Here is a 19,281-nt window from a genome sequence, read left to right as displayed (position 1 = left end):
GCATATATGACCACAAATAGGAGAAAAGCACTGATGAGATAATTTATGATAGAATTTGAGTTGTGAAAAGGTTTCAAAACCTCTGTTTTTTTGTTAGTAATTCATTAGTGAGTAAAACAGAATCTCCTGGGAATTTTAGATGTGTCAGGACACAGCAGAAGAGTTTCTTAGAAGGTATTTTTGTTTGCTTAAATAAAAATCTAAATTCATGGCTTTTCTTTCCTCTTTCCTGAGTGCAGCAGACAAGAACAAATGAAAATTGTAAATGAACTGTTAGATCATCTGAACACGACTGAGGAAGAATGTTCAAGTGAAGATATAGAGAAAAAGGATGAAAAAGATCTTAAGCAAATGATTATTCAACTAAGAGCTGAACTCAAACATTTCAAGCAGGTCACTAAATTCTTAAAGCAGCAAGTAGAATTGAAATCAACTTTTGATGGGAAAGAGAAGCTTTATCCTGATGCAGTGCCACAGATTAATAAGGATATTCAGTTGTTGAAAGTGGAATTGAAAGATGCAGCTACACAAACAATGACTTTAGAGAGTAATGTCATGAGATTCAAACATGAAGGCAAAAAAGGAGCCTCAGAAGAAAAGTCAAACTATTCAAGATTAAATGCAGAAAGAGAACATCAGCAAGAAAATGTGTATAAGAAGGGTGAACAGCATGAAAGACTTTTTTTTACAAGAACAAATGAAGTAAGTTTATTCTCGTTCTGCTACTTGGGGAATAGATATATAAAAGGGAAAAATATGTTTCATTTCTAATATTAAATCTTGCTTTTGTGTAATTTTTAATATTAGGAAAAGAGATGTAAGCCAAATATATTTTCGATAATTGTTCTTAATGTTCAGAGCTTTTCATCACATACTTCAGCCTGCTTCAGAACGTTAATTAATTGAATTTCAATCCTCACCGGGACCAGATACTAGTAAATATTACAGCTTTTGGAAAAAAAAGAGTTTATAGCTTAATGGCCTCATTCTACACTGCCTTGTGTTCCTGCAGAGATGGGCACAGCCTGCAGAGCCTGAGCAGAGGGAACTCGCTGATTAAGGCTAAATGGCAAATGTGTTCTAGAAAATTCCAGACTCGTGCCGTGTCTGAGAGCAGGCTGGTGAGGAGTCAGGGGTCGACTTCCACGAACTCCAGTCTGAATTTTACATCTTCATTTAACGTCTAATCATCGTGCCTTGCATTTAGAGAAGCGTGGCCAGTGGTGCGCTGTGAAACTGGGGGGCAGTTTGGGGAGTTGGTTTGGAGCCTGAGAGCACAGAAATCTGTTCTGTCAGCACAGACAGAACCTGAGTTTTCAAGCCTTCTGTCTGCAGGCAGCCTGTGATCCCAAACAAAGAGGTGGGAAAACAGTGTCTGCTAAAGAGTCCCTGTGTATTGTTTCAGTAGCAGTGATAGAAGTGAAGTTGAAAACTCTTTGAAGATCTCGGCTCCTGCGGCGCAGACAAAGGGGAGCGTTGCTTTTGATTTTGTGCACTGCTAATGGGGAATGTTGTAGCACCTTCTGCAAAGAGTGGTTTCCATGACTTTAGTGATCAAGAGATTTCTGTGAGGCAGCAATTAGGAACTGTTCGTTTTTACTGTGGCTTGTTCCTTTTGGATTAATTTTTCCGAAGCTGTGGTTGCCCCTGGAAGTGTCCAAGGCCAGGTTGGACGGGGCTTGGAGCGATCTGGGCTAGTGGAAGGTGTCCCTGCCCATGGCAGGGGGTGGAACAAGATGATCTTTAAGGTCCCTTCCAACCCAAATCATTCTATAATTGTTTCTGCACTTCTCTTTTTTCCAAGTTCCTGTTTTCCCTGAGTTTCAAGACACTCTTCTGATTCCTCTCTAGTTTAATCAGTTGCAACCTCAGTACAACCCCTGAATCAGTTGCTTTAAAAGCTTTCTTGTTTGGAAAAAATGCAGTGTGTCTTTAGGTCTGGAATGGCTTTTATAAATAATTTGATGTAGCCAGCTGAATTGGCCTTTGGGTAATCTGGGTGACATATGTGTCTGTGCCACAGCCCTGAGACAGCTGGGAATGGTTTGTGGTTATTAATGCAGTTTAGTTAACAGGAAGTTCTGGATTTATATTTCAGGCTATGGATGATATTGTATTCACATATGTACAAAAAGGGATTGAGTATGGCATTAGGAAAATGGAACTTGCTTTTTATTATTTTAAATTGTGTAAAGACTGTAATTGCCTAGAAGTGGATGTGGAAAGGTATTTCAGAATACATTGGGTGGTGAAAGAAATTAGGGGACTCAGGACACTGGTAGAGCAAATGAACAGCAAAAATATAAACTAAATCTATCTGAGCATGCCATTATTGATTTTTATTATTATTATTGGACACAATTCCATAACTCTCATCAACACACAGAATGCTTTTATGTTTTTGGAGATAGCACTACTTTGTGCTCTGTTGTTTAAACGGGGAACATTTGTTTTATGCAGAGTTTCCAAAAGCTGAGAGGCTAAATTGTGGTGACTTAAGAAATGTAACTTCTCCCAACTCCAATAACAGAATGTCTGTTGCAGTAGGAATTGGGAATCCAGCAGAAGCAGTTTATAGACTGTATGGGTGAAGAAGCTGGGTTTGTTCATGAAGAATTTTTCTGTGGCAGAATAAATGTCCCCTGTGGCTGATGCAAAGCTGGGTTGATTTTCTCAGAGTTATGGAAATAGGGGCTGTTAGGTGGAGACAAAAGGAAGAAAGGAAAATAAGCTCAGAAGTTTGTAAAAAATGAGGAGGATCCTCAACTGGAAAAAAAAAAGTGTTTTAAGGGGAACAGGGTTTAAAGTTAACTTAAAGGTTTTAAGTTACTGGGCTGGCAGGCATTTATGATATAAATGACAGTAGGAAGTAGCAGTTAGAGAGGTCAGTTTGGGTGAGAAACTATTTTCCTAAGGCATCCAGAAACTCAGAACTAACAGTCCTGATGGTTAAAAGCCTTTACTGGTCACTGCTGGATTTGCTTTGTTGGTTCCTGAGCCTCTCTGAATGTTTGTTTTTCATGTAGCCAAGGGCAATGCGAACTTATTTTCAAAACTAAGGTGACAGCTGACTGATCTTTCAGGAAAAATTTTGTTTTTCTATGAAATGTTTCCTTATAGTTCCTATACTTGACTGTTACGTGTGAGCTACAACTCCCCATTATATTCCATGGCTTTTTCAGGCTGGCTGTTCTTCCCTGCCCAAGAAATCCCGTCTGCCTGTGCTCTTAAAATCCTCCAGACCCTTAGGAAATGTGCCTTTGAACTCCTGGATGCAGAAATGGGGGTCAGAACCGCAGTGTTGTACCAGGACACCCTGTGAAGGTCTGAAAGCTTGTGAAGCCCAAACCAAACCATTTCAGGCACAGGCTAATGGAGACTCATTGGATGAGTCTGGAGCTGAAAACCTTGGGGAAGAGCCTGCCCAGGGAAGCACGTCAGGGAGAGGTAAATAACGAGCAGATGTGGTGATTGTGCTGCTTGGAATAGTGGCTTAAACCCTGATCATCTTTATATATCTACAGTGCTGCTTAAGCTTATGAGTTTCTTGAGCAGACAAATATGTACAGATCTTGAAAAACACCCTTTTTTTCCTCTTTGCCACTAAAATGTAAACCAGCTTTTTATGGAATGGAAAGGGCTGTGTACACATGGCATAAAATCCGTAATAAATGACAGATGCACAGAGTTCCACATGTACACACATATATGTCGGTGTTTAGGTACATGAAAAATTTCTTTTATAGGATGCCAAATTTAATGAAAACTGTCAGTAATGGAGATAAGAGAGTAAAAAATATTTGTTTATGCTGCATAATTAAGTTTTTCCAATATTCCACTGATCAATCAAGTAATCTGTGTCTTTTTCCAGTGTGGTGGGTTAATCTAAACTCTGCTGTTGACAAAGTATCAGGAGCAGTAAACTATGATAAATTGTAAGACAAAGAGCAATGGGTATTAGAGAAAGATCTGGAGTGGTAAAAAAACAAAAATGCACTTAGCAGTTAGATTAAAAACTGGGTAGAGATGTGAAGGATAGGGGAGGGAGTGTCAGTATGAGAAATAAGATTCAGTCAAATGGTGAGTGAACCACTGTCAAACACGGAGTTTGCAGAGACTTTGTTGTTAATAATGGTGTTGTGGAAAGGGACAGATATGGTGCAATTTATTGTAAATATTTGTGAGGTGGGGTTGTTTTTGGTTTTTGTTTTGTGCTTTGGTTGGTTGGTTTTTGGTTTTGTTTCTTTTAACTGTCCCAATTTAATTTTTGTCAGTCACTTACTGAATTGTGTTTTACTTTCCCCCACTGCTCTCCAGTTGACTTGTTGCTCAAACTGGATAATAGTGAAATCCAGGTGGAGTTGGAAGGTGTTGATCCAGGTACAGAGCACAAGAATGAGGATGTGACGGACAAAAATCAGCAAAACTATCAAGGTAAAGAATTTACATGGTGGAGTATAAGAAAAAAGGAAATTTTAAAACTCTAATTTTTTCTGAGTTGTATAAAATTGTAAATTGCTGCAGGTAATCATCTCCCTTGCCATTATTTGTGGGTTTTAAATCTCGTTTTCTTAGCTAGTATGGATTAATTGCTCCAAGGATCCAAGCTGGTCTTTCAGGGTTGTGCTTTCAGAAGGGCCACAGGGATTTATGAGTCTGGTTTCCAGTAAAAATAATGAGTTGTATGCCTGACTCTGATCTCTGTTGCTAATGTCCTCACTTCTGAACTCTCCTCTGAATTAAATGTTTGTTACTTATTGCTTCTGCATCTAGTTCTGAACTATTGGAATGAAGCAACTGAACGATAGAATTTTGCTTATCTGAATTATTTGAAGGCATTCAATTAGGTTGAAACCCAGTGGAATCGTTTAATGAAAATATAAACAGGCTTAATACTGTGTGTTCCATGTTTCTGCATCATCCATTAGTCTTTTTTGGGAGAGCTTGAATAACCTGATTAACACCGTAGAGAGAGGATATGGTCAAATCTGTGATCCTTTGGCATGCAGGGTTGTGCTGCATGTGTGGCCATATATGCACAGAGAGCTTAATAATTAAAGGGCATTAAAACTCCAGCCAGTGCTCTAATCTGAAATGTTTCTTCCTTAATGTCTGGTTTTATTATTTTATCTGTTTTTATTATCTGGAATTTTTACATGGAATCAGGATTTCAGAGTTTAAGAGTTCACCAACTATTTGGGTTTTTTGACATCTGTGTTACTGCAGCAACCAACTGGTAGGGAAGGAGGAGAAACTGATGAATGAAGTGTTCAGAGACACAGAATAGCTTAGGTTGGAGGGGACATTAAAGATTATCCTGTTCCAACCCCCTGCCATGGACAGGGACACCTTCCACTATCCCAGGTTGCTCCAAGCCCTGTCCAACCTGGCCTTGAACTCTTCCAGGGATGGGGCAACCACAGCAGTGTTGATATCCCCCTATCACAGCTTTGTTTTATTCCACCTTTTATGTTATATTTGTTTTTGTTCTCTTGTGCTTGAACTTGACTTGGGCCTTCATATAGAGCTGCTCCCCCTGAGATTTTGTGCTGATTTAAAGCTTGAACCTGGGCATTCAAATTCTCCATGGAAACCAATCTGAAAGTATTAAGGCCTCTGAAAGATCAATGAGTGACTCCCAAAAGGGAAGTTCTAATTCATAGTGATCTTTTGCAGAACTAATAGAAGAGCAAAATTTAATTTACTGGTAACTAGAAAATAATCGTTTTGCTAGCTACTTACACATACAGCCCTCAACATACACACAAGTATAAACATGGATTATATGTAGGAATATATGACTTTTATTGGGCTGAATCTGGGGTGACTGCATTACTTAGGAGTGGCAAAGTCACCAGAGGAATGTGATGTGCATGTCAAATGTGTGCCAGTAAAACCTTTAGCACCAAACACTTTAATGGATTTTGTTTAGATCAACCTTTTAAAAAGAAGTTATTAAAGCCCCTTCTTCAAATTTTACTATTTTGTTGATAGTGTTTTTTAAATTCCACTGACTTTATACTCCAATTGGATTTGTATAGATTTTTGGAGTGAGGAGAAGAGGAATATTTAATTAGAAGCTTTAGGAAGAACCGTCTAAAGTCAGAGTCTCCTTTGAAATCTCAGGGCCTCATTTTTGAGGTTATATCTTTGTGACTAGAAAAGTCTGGGCCTCACTGGTGTCTGATTCAGGACAGCATATGGCAAAAGGAATTTCCAATCATTTGGGAAAAGAAAGTGGGTGTATTTTGAGTATTGTTTATTTGAAAGATGATAAGGGGTTGAATTATTGAATTAATGGACAAATCAAAGAAAGAGGTCAAAAGTCCCAAACTAATATTGTATAGCTTGTAATTATCTGCATTTTTATTTTGCTATTGTAGAATTAAATGAATTCATTCTGGTGCTGTTGAGAACAGAGTGTCAGATAAAGAAATATTCATATTCACTCTCAAGCCTCCTGTTTTTCAGGCATGCAAAATCATCATGACATTAGCAATGGGAATATTCAGAGTTCATTAAAAGAGATGGATGAGGAGTTTCATCCCATGGAACACGAGGACATGGACTCAGCCCCTGCACGTTGGGGTTCCCAGCGCCCGCGCTCCTGCAAATTGAGTGTAACAAGTACAGATGCACTCGATGGCTGTGAAGCCACAGATGATGTCGAAGAACTGAAACAAAGAATTAAGCATATGAAGTCTGAGCTTGAGAAGTACAAAACGTTCCTGTTTCAGTTGCAGAGCTCTGACTGTCTTCTGCTCAGTGGTTCTCCTAATGGAGCTGTGAGTGACGCAGCCGTGCCTGTGGAAGGGTCTGGAGCACAAGTGTCACATAAAGCTAAGCAAGAAATCAGAACATTCTCTGGTGTCCATCAGATGGATTATGAGATCCACGCTGAAAACAGGAATTCAGAGTCTTCAAGAGCACCTGATACGTGGGCAGCACAAAACCTTAAGGAAGTACTGTTGGAAGATGAGGCAGAACTAGAAAAAGAGCAAGTTGAAAATGTGCATCTTGATGAAATGTATCACCTTCAGAACAAGCTGGGGGAAACATCACCATCCAAGTGAGTAAAGCTGTTGCTGTTTCAGGTTCTATTTTGTAAAACAGCAATAGGAAGGTAACATGAAGGCTAAATTTCACCAATATCACCATAAATAAACCGAAATACTTAGTTAAAAGACCCCTTGAAGTACAAAACAATATTCCTCTACAACAGAACTGCTCCTGATAAGCTCATGTGTAACTGTGCTGTGCCACACACCTTTGTCTCTACCCACACCTCAGGCCCACAACTCTCTTTGCAAGACACCCTCCCTTGAGCAGCCACATCTCAGGTTACCTGTGAGACGGGCTGAGCTCTGTAATCCAAGTGTCACAGTTTTCCATCACTCAGGGTTTTTTCGGGTGACAAGTGCAAGGAAATGGAACATCCCATTTAAGGCAGAAACGTTTCCGTGGGCAGTTGGCTGGCACATCCACGCTGGCCCTTCTGTTCCTGGGACCAGACTTCGTGTGTAAAATAAGACATTTCCGCTCTAGTTCCCATTTGTTTTGCAGCTGAAGTGCTGTGATGCCTTCCTGTGAAAGGGGAGATATATATAGAAATTAATGAATGAAATTTTACAGCATAAGCTCATAAGCTGGAAAGTCATTTTATGGGAGGCTGGAAAGTATCAGTCTTGCTTTTTGTATGGTAAGACTGGGGGCAGCATTTTGGCTATGTTTGTACAGATCACAGCCATAGAATGGGGGCTCATAAGAGTGAACCTTTTTAAACATCCACCCCCCTTTTGTCCTTTTTAATATTTTTATTGTCCTGAGGGCCTGCAGAATGCCAGGAAGCATAACAAAGAAAGGGATTCAGCCTGGTGGCTTTCTTCCTAATGCTTGAGGAGAAATATTTGGAGACACCAACACGGACTATTGTATCTCTTGACTCTTACTGTTGTAAAATACAGTTGTGTTTCATAGCCCATATAAATTTACATACCTTGAAAATATACCTCATCCATTTCACAAAGGAAGATCTGACTCTAAATTGAGGAATGAGACAGTATGGGTCACTGTGAAGTTTTTTATGGCCACTGTCTTGGACAACATCATGAGTCACAAAATTAATTATTTTATATAAAAGTGACAACAAAAATTCTGTAACAACCCAGACCATTATAGTTTTTGTTTGATTCCCTGCATCTTTTCAAATCCTCTCTATTTTTCTCTCCACTAATGTATGATTCTGTACAAAGAACTCTACCTGTGGTACAGACAGTGGCTGTATAAAGGGAATGTCTACATTTGCAAGTGTGAGCTCAATAAATAAATTCAGTTGAGTTGAAATTTATATCCTGGTTTGTGAAGTACAGGAGTTTGGACACAACAGTGGTTGTCATGGTCATGTCTCTGATAAGAAACATGCAGAGATGTGCAGAATTTTCAGACTGGGTGAAACCATCCGTTCAGAAAGTCCATTATTGTGCTTTTGCAGGGAAATACATAAAATTTCAGAAGGGACAGCTCTGTTCTTCTATAATGAATTAAGAAATAAACCCACAGAGCATCAAAAAACCCATCCTGGAAAAAACCCCACACCATCCAGTCAGGAAAAATATGTGTGTTCTTAAAACTCCTTCTCATGGATTCACTCTTCTTTACCTTAATTTGGCACCTTTGCTGCCAGCCGGGCTCTTTCCAAGCAGACCATCGAGTCATTCCCTTAGTTTTGGCCCACTTTATAAATGAAGCAGTTTAGTGATGGAGAATACCCCACAAGTTATGCCCATAAATACCAAACTCAGCACTCAGAGACAACACATCCCTCATTACGGCTGTAAAAGCCTTTTAAAAGCAAATCGAGTCGCGTAAAATTATAGCTTAGGAATATAAGTTTAATTCGCTTTTTATTTATATTTAAGTGTCGCTTATGGTCAGCAAATTGCCTTACAGATAATTTCGTTTTCTCAGATATGATTCATTAGTTCATTCCCAAGCTCGAGAACTCTCCTTTCAATGCCAGCAAATTAAAGAGATCCGCTGTGGCTGTGTCACTTACCATCAGCACCTGACAAGTCTGGTTAAAGCCTTTGAGGAGCTGCTTCAGGCCAGTGATGTTGATTATTATGTTGCTGAAGGCTTCCGTGAGCAGCTGAATCAAAGTGTCCTGTTGTTTGAGAAGCTGGAAATGAAATTCCTCTATGGTAAGCAGGGGTGTTTTGTGGTTATTGTCACACGTATTCGTGCTCTGGGAATGGGAAGGATTTTATCGTGGTTTTAGTGGGAGAGTTGCTTTAAAATGATTTATAGGGGAGGGGTGTCTTGGAAGGTGAAATTTTTATGCTCCAGCAAGAATCACAGACTAATTAGGGAGCTTTGGAGGTCATCCAGTCCAACCCCCTGGCAAGGCAGGGTCACCTGGAGCAGGTGACGCAGGCACACCAGGTGGGTTTGGAATATCTCCAGAGAGGGAGACTCCACATCCTCCCTGGGCAGCTGTTCCAGAGCTCTGCCACCTTTAATGGAAATTTCTTCCCCATGTTGAGGTGGAACTTCTTGGGTTTTGGTTTATGGCCATTACTCCATGACTGGATCTTACTTTCGTGGTTGTACTCTTTATTGACTCCTGCTGTTTGGAGTTGTTTATCTTAACACAAGCATATTTTAACTATCCAAAACGTAGTGGTTATATTTAGTTTGATAAAAGTTTTAGTACAAGCAGTTTCAGGATTTCCTGTTTCAGGAAACAGCCAAACTGACTCTGTTGAAGGCACCTAGGGACGTGGGTTAGTGCTGGGCTTAGCAGTGCTGGGTGAACAGTTGGACTCAATGGTCTAAGAGGTCTTTTCCCAGCTAAATTATTTGTGATTTTCCTAAGGGACCTCTATCTTGCTGCCAATAGTCTGGTTGTTTAGGAAATGCACACTGTCCTTCATAAGAGAGAGCTAAAATGCAACCATGTGTGGGAAAATGAGCAGCACAATTGACATTGGTCACCTGAAGGAAGATTATATACTGCATATTGCCTTCAGTCTGTGGTTTAAAGAAGGTTAGCAGGAAAGTGATGGAAAAGGGATTTTATCGTGAGAAATTCAGCAAGAAAAACCTTTTCCTGGCATTGCAAGTGTTGCTCTTGCTGATGCTGACCCAGACAACCAGCAATACTTCCACAGGTGTCAGCTGCAGGAATTACATCTTCAGCAAAACACTTGAGGCACCTGAAATAGGGACCCTGACCCCCACATCCTCCTGGAATTGGCTCTGGAAGATGATTTTGTTCAGCCCCATTCAGGGCCCAGCCATACCATGATCTGTGCTCTGCCTTTCATTAAAGATCTCAGCAGCATGTTGCAGTTTTGATTGCTCATATAAAGCAGCTGTATATGAGAAAAAGGTATTACAGCCCGTGTGTCATAGCAGGGTGATAAAAGACTGAGTGTATTCAACGATTTCGGTGGCTGCAGAGAATCCTTGCATTACAAATGAGAAGTCTGTAGTGAATAAACATTAAATGCCTTTAAGCCAACAGATGGTATCCTATATACTATGAAAAGTCACTGACAACCGAGACAATTCAATATATCTAACACAATGGTGTTGCATTGAATCACACATTAAAACAAAATGATGTTTGTAGGGTTGTAAAGAACATCCAGTGTACTAAGAATTGACTGTAAAGAAGCAGCATAAACAACCGTCTGTCTCTGCATTTCCATCCTGACCTTCAGTTCATTCCCCTGAAATTTCACCTGTGCAGCTCCTCCCTGCCACTTCTGCTTAATTGCACAAAAATTTTAAAATCTGGGGAGCCAAGGTGACACCACGAAACTCTAGTTTCCTTATTCAAATTAGTGGCTGAGTCCAGGTCTCTTGCACTAAATTGTGCTTGTGCTCACACATAATTTCACAGAGAATATTGCAGGCAAACTCCTGTGTGTGCCCCTTTATTAAGAATTACTGGTTAACATGACTCTGGGTGGACAAAGTCCAAGTGCAACAGAATTGTTTTTATATAATTTTATATATGTATTTTTTTATTGAAGCATTTACCCTTAATCCTTTTGCCCACAGCACAATTATTTCACATCTGTATGCTAACTAAAACACCAAGGCTGTAAAATCTGGCACCTGTGATCCCTAATTTTTTTTTTTTGAGCTCCAGAGCAAGATACTGCTTTGTTGCTAAGCTATAAATAGTTTTACTCGTGTATAGCATTTGACACTAATACACAGTGTGTATTTGTTGACTTCTCTAATTTCTCATTAATTTACCATTCTATATTTATATAGAGTAAGATGGAGGGGAAAAAAAGTTGTAATTCTCAGTATATGTTTTTAATCAGCTGTTTTTGCTTTGCAGGAGAATCAATAGGTACAGAAGTTACTATACTTTATGAATTAGCTCAAAGGTAAGAGTGCAACTGAATGTTTAGCAAAAATGTGGTTGCTTCTTAAGTTGATAAGGATGTTTTGTAGCACAACTTCCCCCGTTTTGCTTTTTGGCAAGGCTTTGCTTATTAATATTCAATTTGTTAATAAAATATCCATCGAAAACAAACTAACCCTAACTCCTCACAAAAATCTGAGATACTGAAAAAGAAGCATCATGCTACCAGGATTGCTCCAGTGATGAACAAACAAAACACATGCCATGATCCACTGTGGTGGATGTTCACACATTATCCTGGTTGCCAGGAGGGACAGGGAGCTCTCTGTGACCTTGGGCTGGCTCAGATCACTGAAGTTGCAGCACAGCTGAGTTCATTCTCACAGTCCCCTTCTGCTGAAGGTGAAGAGAGCAGGTGGTGTTGTGCTGCATATGTTGGTTTTATGCCAGCCTGGGATTCTTCTGTGCTACAGAAACCCTCAGGTGCCTGTTCAAGGCAGCTTGAGGTCCCCAGAACACGAAGGTGAATACCTGGTGCTGGAAAATACAAAGTAGGCTGGAGGTCCAATGATTATTCCTGCTGACTTCAGTGAGCTCTGAATTTGTCTTGATACAACCTCTGATGTGTAGTGGTTTGTCATGTCCTGCATAAATTCACTTGCTTTACCTGCGAATTTGACACCAAGCCCGCTGTCTGTGCTTCCAAAGTCATAAACCAGTGCTTATATTTTAAAACCGTTTTGTTTGGCGCGGAAGGGATAACGAGAAGAACGCCACGATGTACCAGCAGCTGCAGGATGAGTCCCCTGTGCCATCTGCTCTTCAGAGCTTGTCTGACTTTGATTTGTCAGAGAAGTCTCCCCTTGGCTCACCCGAGCACAGGCGTGACTTGGAAGGCCAGCACAGCACAGCGCCGAGCAAGTTCCCCCCAGGTAATGTTTTTCCCACTGAAGATTCGCTGGATATTGGGAAAAGCTGATGAATAACACACAGGGGAACTAATTAAGAAATAATGAAGAATGTTTGTCTGCTTCAGCTTTCCAGTTCCTTGCATAATCATTGCAAATTCCAGTGATAAGGCACACAGAGATGGCAAGGATCTGAACTGCCTCCTGTTTGAGGCAAACCCTGATCATTTGTGTCTTTGTTGTTTTAGACTCTCAGCTTTTACAGCGCTCCAGACGGGCCTTAAATAGACAAGTTATAGGGGGGAAATAGACAATTGTCAAGAGATTATTACGTTGAAAAAGAGAGATTTTCTAATTTTGTGAAAGCCAGTGTTGTGTTTCCTGGAGGATTGTTAAGTGCTGCATAATTAATAAGCGGTGTCATGTTTGACCTGGATAGTTTCACTAAGCACGAGTGATGCTTGCAGTACTTTATCGGCAGCGATGAAAATTTAATGTCTGAGCTGGCACCGACTGCTCAGGGAGAAATATTGCAGAGTAAACCAGGAGTGTGTGACATGGATAAACTGACAAATCAGACAGTGACAGGTAGAACAGATCAGCTCCTGAGTAAAGCTGAAACTTGCAGCCAATGGAAGAAAAATGGTAGAATGGCAAAGCAAGAAGGAAAAGGTACAGTAATGAAACTTGATTCAACAGATTTATTTATTATGGTATGCATTGTGTAAGTCAAAGTCAAATTTCTGTCTGAGTTACTCTGGGAGCTTCCTGTTGTTGTAAGGGAAAATGTATATGATTGGTGCGTGGAGCCAGAATGTGGAGCTGCATTGCAGAATTTGAATTCATTTCTCAGTACAGGGAATGTTTAACTAGATAAAATTGTTATCTACTCCAGTTTTGTAGGAAGAAGAAATTTGAAGAGCCTTAAAACTGGGATATTGCTTAAGTTAAAATGTAGAGTAGGAGTTGCCACTGAATTCATGGCTTGAGCACTGTACGAAAAAAAGACTGTTGTGGAGTCAGATATTTAATATCTGCCATATTTAACAGCTTTGTATCATCTTTTAGTATTAACAGCCATTAGATTTGGCAGGAGTACATAGTATAAAAGAATACAGTAATTTGCTCTAAATAAGAAGAGGTCTCCTGCTTTATTTAGAGTTATTAATGGAGCATCTTCAAGAAATTAGAATCCTGAGACAGCGTTTAGAATACTCCATAAAAACTAATGAGAGACTGAGGAAGCAGCTTGAGAGACAAGTGACAGACAAGGAACTAGATCAAGGTAAGAATTTATTTCATGAGAAGTGAAATCTACCTTTTCTGATGAGAGCCTGAGAGATCAAATGCTGCTGGAAATGTTTTGTGTGATTTTTTTTTTTTTTTTTAATAACCCCACCCCTTAAAATGATGTGCCTTTCTCTGAGTCCTGCTGCATTTTGAGCTTCTCAGCAGACACAGGTTCCCCACACTGCCTGTGGACTGGCATAAATGCAGATCTGATGTGCCTTTTCCTGGAGTCCAGTGCTGGAAGTGTACCCAGTACCAAAGCACAAATCTTTTGTGGGGTACACGAGCACCACAGAGCCTCAAACCTGCACTTGCACAGATTGCTCAGAGAACAGTCAGTTTTATAACATTTGATGGTGCTGCAGTTGAGTTTCATACAGAGAATTGAAAGACCCTCCTGGTTCTGTTACCAGCAAACAGCCTGATTTTTTTCCTTTTTTGTTTTTGTGCCTTTGGGTGATCGATTATTATTTCAGTGTTCTTGTATTTTAGGATGTCCTCTTTCACTTCCCAGCCATGTCCAGCCAGGGACAGTTGCAGGAGGGGAAGCCCATTTTATCAACATCATTTCAGTATGAATTTTTCAGTCTGAATAGAGAAGGAGATGCTTTGCTCTAAATTACATCACTGCTATTGATCCAAAGTAGGAATTTTTGGGAATTAGCTTTCCTGCTCCTATCCCATGTACACCTGGGGCAGCCAGCACAGCACCACTGCCAAGTGGAGATGCCTTCTCTGGAATTTTCTGACTGCTCTAAAGGCAGCTTGTGTTTACACACAGGGACAGAATGCCTGTAAGACAGAGCCTGGGCCGTGTCAGCTTGTCATTGGAGTTGATTGGTGGCATAAATGTGTCCTGGACAAAATGCCACCGTGAGGTTTTAATGAGAAATACCTGACAGCAGCTGATGGAAATTTTAACACGGAGTTGGTTTTCATTCCAAACTCTAATATAAAGCAGCGGATGAAAAATGCTAAGAATAGTTATGCAAATTGGGAGTCAGTGCTCTCTGTTGCTGGTGTTCAGCATCTCTGAAAGCCAAGCTCTGGGCTGGATTTAAAACTTTTCACAAGGAGGCAACCAGCTTTCACTTAGGATGCTTTTGGAGCACCTTTGAAGCACCCCATACCTGTACTTCCCTGCACTTTGCTCTCACTCTCCCACATTCCCCCCACAGGACAATTGATTAATATGCAATATTACTCCAACTGAAAGCAGGTAATAAATACAGACATACTTTCCTTTTCCTCAGTTTCACTAGTACTGACGTTAGATTCATTATGTTTTACATCACCCCGTGATCCATTTCTGTTGTTGTTTAAATGGAGGCAACCTGCACATGGCAGTTTGCTTTCAGGGATAATTTACAGTGATGGAAAGGTGGATAAAAAGCATCCATTTCATCCATGAAGTATTTACACTGCTGGAAAGGCATTCTGTGCTCGTGAAATAACCACACTGAAACACTTCCAACTCTTTTACAGCTTCATAAAGATTCTGGCAAGGGCATCCATTAATGCAGTGAAAGTATATTTTCTTTATAAACTGTCTTATGCCTTCCATCTGTCTTCTTGTTGCCTTAGCACATCTACCAATGCATAGAGGAAAAATTTGGAAAAGTAAAGGAAAAAAACACATACCTGTTAGAACAGCTCCTTTTTGTTACTATGTACTTTCAGTCCTTGTTTCTCTCTTTACTGAAGATCTGTTTCATGAGATCAGATAAGCCTGTGCTCTCTTCTAATAATGATGCTCCTTTTTTTCCTAATAGATGAGATTACTTTGACTTTAGATGTAAAAAGAAGTTTACAAGTGAAGTTGAGGCAGATTCCTGAGGGCATGGGATGATAGGGTGAGGGGAATGGCCTTAAGCTGAAGGGTGGTAGGTTTAGGTGGGATATTAGGAATAACATTCTTCCCTGTGAGGGTTGGGCAGGCCCTGGCACAGGTTGTCCAGAGAAGCTGTGGCTGCCCCATCCCTGGAAGTGTCCAAGGCCAGGTTGGATGGGACTTGGAGCAACCTGGGCTAGTGGAAGGTGTCCCTGCCCACTGGCAGGGGATTGGACTGAGATGAGTTTTAAGGTCTCTTCCCACTCAAACCACTCTGTAATTCTATGAATTCAATATTTTTACTTTTAACTTAATATCCTTAGCTTGTTTTCCTTTAAAACACAAAGCCAAGTTGTAACATACTTAATTTTTGATGAGAGCCTGTTAAATTCATGATATTGAATCATTTGTTCAACTAAAGTTATTGCATAGATTTATTCTTGTCTAATAAATATTATATGGATGTACATACACACATCTGCCCACTATTTTTGCCATGTTATTTTTAATATTTAGATTCTCTAAGTATTTAAATGCCTCTGGGCTTCCAGTATTCTATAAATGACTCAAGTGCTGGTAATGACTACATCGTTCCTGTAGAGCTGAGGTTTGCAGTGCAACTGGAACTAAAATAATTGCTTCAATCATTTCAAATGTTAGGCTTCAAAATAAAATCAAAGGTTTAATTTTGAGTTTCCCAGGTTTCAAATGTTATTAATGGCAGTTAACATTAAAATAGGGGTTTCTTTGCTTTTTTAACCCATAGGTGACTGTATCTACTCAGACTTCTCTTCAGCTTTCGATGCCTTTATTTTGCTTTACCTGGGAATGAATATTTTCTTCCTCTTTGCTGTGATTTTCAATAGTGCCTTTCTTTCAGTCAGTGTTTCCTTTGAAACCTTCAAGGTATGCTTCCTTAGCACTCGCTTTTTCAGCACAAAACAGAATGAGAACTCAAGTGTATTGCAATTGTGGGCCCTGATGCTCCACTTTCCTCTGGTTAGATGGACCTTTGCCTGTGTGGAGAGTGTAATTGATGTCAGCAGGGCTCTGCACAGAAGTAGTAGTCTCAATAGTGGGTCAAATTGCAGGATTGTGTCCCTATTACCACTGGCTCTGCATTATCCCTTATTATGTAAGATAACTACTAGTTATATTCTAAAGCCTTTCAGTGGAACTGTGATAGCATAACTTTTCAAATAGGATAAAGCTGGGTGATGGGCAATAAATTAAATTAGAATCAAGATGAGACCATCAAGCCTCGCCACTTCAACTTGAATTGCTTTGTTAAAGTCTGAAAGGGAAAAAGCCTTTTGAGTTCACATAGCTGCCTCAACTCTTTAACATATAGATAGTGAAATGCCATTAGTGCCAGGCTTCTGGAGCCTTTGAGTCTTTCAGCAGTGACAAGAGGTGCATATCATGGCACACTACATCCCAGTTAGGTAGTGGGTAAAAGCTTCAATTGGGATTACAATAAAATGAGATTACTCAGAGGAAGTGCAGCGCATCAAATTGAATTGAACTGCCAGAGCTGAAAGGCATCCTCCTCATACATTCAGCTAATTTTTTTTGCCAGCTGGTTATTTCTCTATTAACCAAATACTTGACACTGTTGTAGTTATCTCAGGAGATACTGGGATAACCAATCAAATGAAAAATACTTTTAATTCCAGTGGGTCCTGAAGTGTTTTACTGACTATGAGAAGGCTGTAAAGGGCAATAACAATTCCTTGACTTGCATTTCCGAGGCAGCACCTTGAGAGTGGAATGTGGCACTTTCCAGGCTGTTCTTTAACAGTGCACTTGGGGAATGAGTAACATAAATACAGTACATTACAAGGAGTGCCTGGGCTGGAATTTGACTGGATACAGGATTTAGCACTTATATTCATATGACTAACACAGTAAGATCTTCAGAGTAGGATTCATCACCCTTATGTTTCTGAAATGTAGACATCTAAATCTGTGCTGGTTATCCAAAGCTTCTCATGGAGGCACTGGAGAGAAGTGCAGCTCTTGGAGAACAGGGCTCTGACCCACAGAGAGCTGTGGAGGGGATGCTCGGGGTGAGCTGCTCTCTGGAGGGGCCTGTTCCTCCCTGTGGCTGCTGATGGTTCATCAAGACGGGCTCAGTTATCTGAGTTTTAGATGCACAAATTTAAGAGGGATGAATCTTCATCCCTGTGGTCATAAATGTGTTTTCAGTTCGTAATCAGAGGCAAAGACAGTGATTCTTGGCTGTGTGGTAACAGATCTATTAGCAGACTATTTATGTTCCTTCTGCATTAATCCCTGTGGATTAGTTGGTAGAATCTAGTTGTTCTCTCACTAAATACAATGGAGCATGAGCAGAGCAAGACTAAAATATATGGTAAACCCCCCAACAGTTTTCAAATCATAGAAATGTCACAAAATACTCCTGCATTTTGTCCTGTTGGGATATTAACTGATAGGTAAAGACTGCTGGGGATAATTCTGCAATTTTGGTAATGGTTGCCCAGCAATGAGAGATATTTGTGATGCTCAGGGCTTTGGATTACTTGGCATTAACCTGAGCTGCCTTTTAGCCTGTAGTGATAACCTTCAAAATATATAGTGGAGAAATAGCTTTCATAACATGTTTTTCTGCAATTTTTTAAATTGTTCTTGTCTGGAAAGTTTAATCTTTAATGACCTAGGGATGACTCATAAATCATCTTTTATGTATATATTTATAGGTTCTGCAAACATTTTTATCCATGGCTCAGAGCAGCATAATTCCCTGACTTCTGAAATACATTTCCTGAGGAAGCAAAATCAAGTTCTGAATGCAATGTTAGCAAAAGGATCCAGAGGTAAAAACGTGAACTGTGCTCTACAGGAGTAGCCTGCAACTCTTCCCAGATCAGAAAACAACAAAATAGTCACATTCTACTCATTAAACTGACTTAACCATTCTCCCCACCCCTGAAATTCCATGCTCAACCATAAGCATTCAAGCTGGGATTAACAGTAATAGAGTAGCAGCTGTTATTTTCTGATAGTCTCTGAAAAAGCTGATTTAGTTAAAAACCATAGCTTTAGTGTGGGCGTTACAGATACCTTGTGTTTCTTCTTGTTTCAGATAAACAAAAGGAAAATGAAAAGTTAAGAGAATCCCTTTCTAAAAAGAGTGCAATCATTGAGCATCTTCAGGAGGATCATGAGTGCATCAAGAAGGAAAATGAAAAGTTGCAAAAACAAGTTTGCCAAAAGGAAGATGAAATCAGATACCTGACATGTCAAATTTACAGCAGTCGTAATGAATTAAACAGGTATTGATTCTGTCCACATTTAAACAGCCATTTAGAGAAGAAGATTGTCAATGTGACAAGCACGTGTTTAGCCATAGCCGTTAACATTAATGAGGAGCAGAATGTATTCAAAAGGCAAGGGAAGAATGATGGAGGGAATGAGGAATGGATTTTGGATTTTGGAAAAAAAGATAATTTAACTCAGCTGTTTATTGGGACTTAACAGGTTGCAAACAGAAATTAATGTAAAGCAGCATCAGATCTCTGAGAATGAGAAGTTACTGCAGTCACTGCGGACGGAGATCAAGGTGTATGAAAAGCTGGAAGAAGCAAGAAGGAAGAGGACAGGTATAAGTGAACAATTGCCTCTTCCCTTTGCCCTTGCAACCATTCCCTCTGAATATGATCTTGTCAAAGGACAGCAGGGCTGGGTCACTGTTTCTGTGCTTCTGCTTGTCTGCTGTGCAGAGAGAACTGACAACTTGCTGATCAGGTGCTGCTCTTTACTTGGTGTCACTGCCAGGCTGTTTGAGATGTTGACTGCACACACCCCAAGTTTCCTTTATCTTTTAGCTAAACTAAAAGCAAGAATTG

At 40.0% G+C, this 19,281-nt stretch overlaps 1 protein-coding gene across 1 annotated transcript in view; it reads left to right on the top strand.

The window, feature by feature from the left end:
- CDK5RAP2 (CDK5 regulatory subunit associated protein 2) overlaps positions 1-19,281 on the top strand; it is a 71,198-nt gene that overhangs the window by 40,908 nt on the left and 11,009 nt on the right. The window contains exons 22-32 of the mRNA XM_050319750.1: positions 240-702; positions 3,183-3,447; positions 4,318-4,434; positions 6,472-7,069; positions 8,968-9,200; positions 11,357-11,405; positions 12,140-12,315; positions 13,451-13,576; positions 18,133-18,249; positions 18,519-18,708; positions 18,914-19,035. Of these exons, the coding sequence (XP_050175707.1) occupies positions 240-702; positions 3,183-3,447; positions 4,318-4,434; positions 6,472-7,069; positions 8,968-9,200; positions 11,357-11,405; positions 12,140-12,315; positions 13,451-13,576; positions 18,133-18,249; positions 18,519-18,708; positions 18,914-19,035 (2,456 nt within the window). The remainder of the gene's footprint in view (positions 1-239; positions 703-3,182; positions 3,448-4,317; positions 4,435-6,471; positions 7,070-8,967; positions 9,201-11,356; positions 11,406-12,139; positions 12,316-13,450; positions 13,577-18,132; positions 18,250-18,518; positions 18,709-18,913; positions 19,036-19,281) is intronic.

This window comes from Myiozetetes cayanensis, unplaced genomic scaffold, assembly GCF_022539395.1.
Source record: "Myiozetetes cayanensis isolate MyiCay16 unplaced genomic scaffold, myiCay2020 scf23, whole genome shotgun sequence".
Classification (NCBI taxonomy): Eukaryota; Metazoa; Chordata; class Aves; order Passeriformes; family Tyrannidae; genus Myiozetetes; species Myiozetetes cayanensis.
This window is presented reverse-complemented; position numbering and strand designations above follow the sequence as displayed.